General features: G+C 41.8%; 1 protein-coding gene across 1 annotated transcript; it reads left to right on the forward strand.

The window, feature by feature from the left end:
* Positions 1-1,143: 1,143 nt before the first annotated feature.
* Positions 1,144-4,823, forward strand: LOC110203762 (uncharacterized). The gene has a single exon (XM_020980223.2). It carries the CDS (start codon positions 1,756-1,758, stop codon positions 3,637-3,639), a length of 1,884 nt encoding a protein of 627 aa, XP_020835882.1. The 5' UTR covers positions 1,144-1,755; the 3' UTR covers positions 3,640-4,823.
* The last annotated feature ends 1,917 nt before the right edge of the window (positions 4,824-6,740 follow it).

The following is a 6,740-nucleotide window of genomic DNA, read 5'->3' on the forward strand; positions in this document are numbered from 1 at the left end:
TATTTCATTTGATCCTCAAAACAACTCTGCTAGATAATAGGTGCTATTATCATTGCCCCCATTTTACAGTTGAGAAAACTGAGGCAAGCAAAGGTTAAATAAAAAGGATTACATATATGTACATATGTGTTCACACACACAAATATATATACAGAGTATCCCAAAAGTCTTGGTGCAGTTTTAGGCTATTAATGTTTAAAACTACACTAAGATTTTGGATACATACTGTATATAACACACCGAATTAGAGAGTTCACATCTTCCTATGTGTGTGTATTTTTGACAGGGGAAAGAAGGGGCCCTGATCCTGTGTGCTCAGACCCCTGGATGAGTTTGGACTAGATGCCCTTTAAAGTCTCTTCCAGCTCTAAATCTAAGATCCAAAGAAGAGGTAGCCATCCTCCAGGACAGCTTTCCAGACCCCCTTCATGGCTGAGGGCAAACTCTCTTCTTGAGAGTCTCCCATTTGCATGTGTACACATAATACATGCATAAATTCACCCCCTATATATATATATATGTACCCATGCATGCACACACTATGTATGCACACAACCATGCATGCATGCATGCATGCTTGCACATGAATAGTACTGCATGTTTGGTGGGACCCCTGTCCTGGAGACTCATCCACTTCTGCAATTCGTGGCCCTGCACATGTCTCCGTAAGCTGCTACACACTATTGCATTTGTCTTTAGATCCATCCTTACAAGCTAGTACCCTGAGGCACACAGCAAAAAATTAATGTTTGCTTAATGCAATAGAATAAAAATTATTTGAACCTGTAGAGAGGGCAGAGCTAAGTGGCCCTAGCAAGCTGGAGCAACGAGTCCTGTGAGCTGCCACCACGGTGCTAGGACAACTGGCTGAAGCTGCAACCCTTGGTGGCAAGCTAAGACACCAGGCCATGGGCTGGAGCAGCCGCCGTTGGCGGCAACTGAGATGTCTGGTTATTGGCTAGAACACTGGTCTTGGTGGGAGCTGAGCTGCCTGGCCATTGGCTGGAATAGCAACTAAGGGTGGGAAAAGAAACACTCGAATCAGGGCAAGAGCAACTGCTATTGGTGGCAGCTGATGTGCCTTGCCATTGGCTGGAGCAGCAGCCCTCCGCCGGAGCGAAGCCTCTCCGGAGCTAAGTCTGCCATTAGCTAGGCTCGCTGCTGTTAGCTGTGCCTAGTACATCAACGTCAAATCAACCAAACAAAAAAATCAACCCAATTAACTTCCACTGCGTCCGAACGCCAGGCTGAGGTGAGACCAGCGGGCAACAGAGTGGGAGGTACAATCGGGGTTCCGGGCCTGACTGAGGCCGCAGTGCCTGGGCTGTATGTGGCAGCAGTAGCGGAGGCGGGCGAAGGTGGTCGGCGGCTCCGGGCCCCCTACGGGAGAGATGGCGCCAAAGAAAGACCCCAAGAAGCGCCCCAGGAAGCCCCAGTTTGAGGTCGGGGAGCGGGTGTTGTGTTTCCACGGGCCCCTGCTTTATGAGGCGGAGTGTGTGAAGGTGTCCGTTAAGTACAGGAAGGTCACGTACCTCATTCACTACCCGGGAGGCAACGAGAAGGGCGCCGTGCGCACCAGGCTCTCCGAAAAGCTGGACAAGATGGCGGCTCGGGAGACCCAGAAAGCAGGGGAGGCCAGTAAGGTCCAAGAGACTGGGGAGGTGAGTGAAGGCTGTAAAGCCCCCAAGGCTATTGAAGTCAGTGGAACCAGTGAGGCCCCTGAATCCCATAATGCCTGTGTAATCTGTGAGGTTCATGAAGCCGTTCAGGTCCGTGATGAAGCCACCAGGGCTCACGCAATCTTTGAAACGCCTGAAGCCATCAAGGTCCGTGAAACCGGTATGGCCAGTGCAACCTGTGAAGCCGGGGAAGGTGCCAGAGCCCTTGATGAAGCCACTAAAGCCCAAGAAGAAACCACCAGGTCTCATGCAACCAGTGAGACACCTGAAACCTGAGGTCCCTGAAACCCGCAGAACCAGTGCAATCCGTGAAGCTGATGAAGCTGCTGAGGTTCAGGAAGCTGCCAGAGCCCTTGATGAAGCCATTAAAGCCCAAGATGAAGCCACTGAGGTCTGTGAAACCAGTACCTCCCTTGCAATCCATGAAGGTGAGAAAGGTGCTGAGGCCTGTGAAGCTGCTGAGGCCCGGGAAGCTACTAAGGACATTGAAACCTGTGAAATCACCAAAACCCACAAAGCCACCAACGCCTGTGATGAAACCATCAAGGTCCGTGTATCTTGTGAAGTCACTGAGGTCCGTGAAACACATATGGCCTGTATGATCCGTGAGGCCGGAGAAGCCGCTGCAGCCCGTGAAATCCATGAAGCTACAAAGGCCCAAGAAGCTGCTGTAGCCTGTGAAATCCCTGAAGCTACCATGGCCTGTGAAGCTGCTGAGGCCAGTGATACTTTTAAGGCCTCTGAAAGCCAGGACTCTCATGAAGCCACTGAGGCCATTAAAACCAGTGAGTTCCATGAAACCAGTGAGGCTGGAGAAATCAGTCAGGTAGCTGAAGCCAGTGTATCCTGTGAAACTGCTGAAACCAGTGAGGCAAGAAAAGTTAGTGAGGCTAGCAAAGAGCAGAAAGGGGGTAAGGGTAAGGCCAAGAAAAAGGGCAAGGGTAGGGGAAAGGGCAAGGCTAAGGCTGATGTAGGTCACTTTCCTACTGAAGATGATGATAATGTTGCCTCTCAAGATCCTCTCTACCCCACTGCTGGCTGGGATGATGAGTGGGTTCCAGAAAGCAGATTACTTAAGTATTCAGAAATCAGTCTTCAGAAACAAAGAGAACTTTTTGAAGCTAGTCAGGAGCAATCTGCAAAAGGGAAAATGGTAGGGATAGCTTCAGGAAAGAACACTTCTGAGGGTCCACAGCAAAATACTGTAGAAAATAATGTTGAAGTCCCCTCAGTATCAGTAAAGACAAGCAGAAAGGAGCAAAATATAGTGAGTGTAACAGGTAGTGGTAGTGCTGGAAACATAGCTGGTTGTAATACTGGAAGCAGAGATGGTAGTAAGAGTGAAATATCTCAGCAACCACATTGGGGAGGAGCCCTAGTGAACTCTGATGGTGAACCATGTAGTGGATTTATGAGAAGATCAGACTTTGAAATAAATATTCCTGCAGAACTGAAACCATGGCTTGTGAATGACTGGAACTTGATCACTGGACAAAAGAAGTTATTTTGTCTTCCTGCCAAGAAGAATGTGGAATCAATCTTGGAGGACTATGAACTTTATGAAAAGTCTTATGCCAACTCAGAAGATAAGATCTGTGGTGTTCCTGAAGTTGTAGCAGGGATCAGAGAATACTTCAATCTGATGCTAGGCTCTCACCTGTTGTATACATTTGAGAAACCACAGTATGCTACAATCCTAGCAAATGATCCTGGCGTCCCAATGTCACAGATCTACGGAGCACCACATCTACTGCGATTATTTGTAAAAATTGGAGACATGCTGTCATGTGCATTCTTTGATAGTCATAGTACCACTTTATTATCAGAGTATTTGCATGATTTTGTAAAATACTTAGCAAAAAATTCTGCAGCTTTGTTTAGTCCCAATGATTATGAGCTTGCTTCTCCTGAGTATCTTCAGAAAGCTGCAGAAGAACCTGAGAATATTTGTCATAGTTGAATCTCAGTAAAAACACATCAGTATGTTCTCTTGCATAGACAAAAAAAAGTTCTAATGTTGGGTCTTTAGGTATTTGTTTGGAAGATAAAGTAACAAGAGGGTTTTTCTGATATTTGTTGCTTATATAGTCTGGAATAGGAAGGTAAAGGGTAGGAGTATTTCTGATATTTGTCCCTTCTGTTTTATTTGGAACAAAAGGGAAAAGGGGGGATTTCTGATATTTGTTCCTTATTTAGTCTTTGGAACAAAAGGTAAAAGGAAGGGGTATTTCTGATATTTGTTCCTTCTATAGTCTGGAACAGAAGGTAAAGGGTAGGAGTATTTCTGATATTTGTCCCTTCTGTTTTATTTGGAACAAAAGGGAAAAGGGGATTTCTGATATTTGTTCCTTATTTAGACTGTGGAGCAAAAGGTAAAAGGAAGGTGTATTTCTGATATTTGTTCCTTCTATAGTCTGGAACAGAAGGTAAAGGGTAGGAGTATTTCTGATATTTGTCCCTTCTGTTTTATTTGGAACAAAAGGAAAAGGGGGGATTTCTTCTATATTGTTTAAAACAAAAAGTAACGGGGGATATTTCTCTTATTTGTTCCTTTTGTATGGTTTAGAACAAAAGATGTAAGGTGAATTTTTCTGATATGTGTTTCTTTTATATTGTTTAGAAGGTGTGGTTACATTTTTATTCCTTTTGCATTGCTTGGAATAAGATAATGAGGGTATCTCTGATCTCAGTTCTTTTTGTATTGTTTAGAACATATAGGTGTTTTTTTATTGCTTGGAGCAAAAAGTAATGGAGGATATTTCCAATTATTGTTTTGTATTGTTTGGAACAAAAGGTAATAGGGTGGTATTTCTGATATTTCCTACTTTTGTACAAAAGGTATAAAATGGGTATTTTTCATATTTGTCCCTTTTATATTATTTAGAAGATATGGTTAAATATTTATTTCTTTTATGTTATTTGAAATGAAAAGTAATGGGAGAGTATTTCCCATCATTCTTTTGTATTGTTTGGAATAAAAGGTAATGGGGTAGGATTTCTGATATTTGTTCCTTTTTTATTATTTAGAACGCATAATTAAATATTGATTTCTTTTGTACTGTTTGGAACAAAAAGCAATGGGGTTATTTCCAATTATTGTTCTTGTGTATTGTTTGGAACAAAAGGTAAAGGACAGGTATTTCTGATATTGTTACTTTTTTATGGTTTGGAACAAAAGGTATAAAGTGGGTATTTCTGAAATTTGTTCCTTTTGTATTATTTAGAACATATGGTTAAATTTTTATTCCTTTTGTACTGGAACAAAAGATAATGGGAGGTATTTCTGATATTGGTTCCTTTTGTATTGCTTGAAGGAAAAAAGTAAAAGGAGGGGCTGTTTCTGATAGTGGTATTGGTTCCCTTTGTATTATTTAGTAGTATTTTGTATTATTTATTTATGTTTAATATTTGTTTCTTTTGTATTGTTTGGAACAAAAGGTAAAAGGGAGTATTTGTGATATTTGCTCCTTTTGTACTGTTTGAAATGAAAGGTAAAGGGAGGTATTCCTGATATCTGCTCCCTAATTGTTTTGTTAGGAATAGAAAGTAGAAGGAGAGAAAGAGGGTGCATTTTAGCCTCTTGCTTTTTGGAATTGCTACCAATCTATAATAGTGAGCTACTCATCATTCGTCACTGTTCACCTAATACAGGTGTTTGAATTTCTTGAGTACCATTCCTTTGACACTAAGCACTTATGTGATTTAATGAGACACCCTGATTCCTAGTGTCAAAGGTTTAATACATTAGATATAGGATCGGGGGGGAAAAACTCTTCATTTCTGCTCATTTTTTTTACCTTTCATTTTCAACTCCTCGAAATTGGAGTGTGGTGTTCTGTTTGAATTTTTTTTTCTTTGCCCAGGTTTTTGAAGATTACTGATTTGTGTTATGGTTTTGTGTTTGTCTGGATTGTAATGCTCGCTGTAACAAAAGAAATGCATTGTTGTATATCTTGATTTTCTTGGAAATTTAATTTTCACGGAGCAATTCTGAAGGTCTTGAAAATAAATATTTTCAAACAAAAATCTTCATTTTCTTTCAAAACATTAAAAAAGGATAAGGTGAACACAAATACCTTGTGGCATAGCCACAGAGGATGGGGCATGAGTCTTAGAGTCAGGAAGACCTAGGTTTAAATCTCACCTCACACACTTAGTTCTAAGATCTTTAACTACTCAAAGCCTCAGTTTCCTCATCCGTAAAATGAACAGGTTTGGACTAAATGGCCTCTCAGGTTCCCCCAGCTCTAAACTGATGACTCCATGAGCCTCTGGCATATTACATTCAGCCAGGAGCTGGTCAGCTCTTAACAGGATTTCAGACTGACCCTAGGGGCTCCTGAACATTGTGCTTTTCCACTGCTCTTTACCTGGATAAAGAAGGGAGCTAGCACCTTTTACAAATGCACCAATCTAGAGTAAACAAACTCCCAGTGCCTTTGAATATACCAGTCATGAGTAAACTCCATTAGGATGCACAGAAAGTTAGAAAAATACTTTGGTGATCAGTGGTTCATGAGCACAAAAGAAAGGCAGACACTGACAGAGTATACATTTCAAGATACCATATGGCAGAGTTCAGAGAAAAAGCAGGCTTCCCTAGCCTAAAAGAAGTCAGATCAGTCATTCTAGCTGTTTCTGCCCACATTTTCCTTGGCCCTGTGGAAAGGACCCTAGTCTAACCCAGATGGTATAATTTCACCCCTTGACTGGGGATACTTGGAAAGTCACTAACATTCCTTCCAGGAATGTGTCATTTCTTATACCATATACCTACACCCCCAAATAAACTGAAAACCATGCAAGCACAGGAATTCCTAACAAAATGAAAACACTGAAGATGTTCTAGAGGTGTTATTAGTAAAGGCATTATCTCTGATACATATTAAAAATGATTCTTTCCAGGAACAAGAGTTAAGTGTGACCATCCTGCCTCACACATATTTCAGGAAAAAAAAATTCTTTTCCAAAGTGCAATGAACTAGTATCACAAATATGTTTTCAAATTACAGGTCAATACCTGGGCCTCACTTTCCTTATCTGTACAATGGAGAGGGTCAG

Source organism: Phascolarctos cinereus, unplaced genomic scaffold (assembly GCF_003287225.1).
Source record: "Phascolarctos cinereus isolate Bilbo 61053 unplaced genomic scaffold, phaCin_HiC Scaffold_8;HRSCAF=390, whole genome shotgun sequence".
In the NCBI taxonomy this organism is placed as follows: Eukaryota; Metazoa; Chordata; class Mammalia; order Diprotodontia; family Phascolarctidae; genus Phascolarctos; species Phascolarctos cinereus.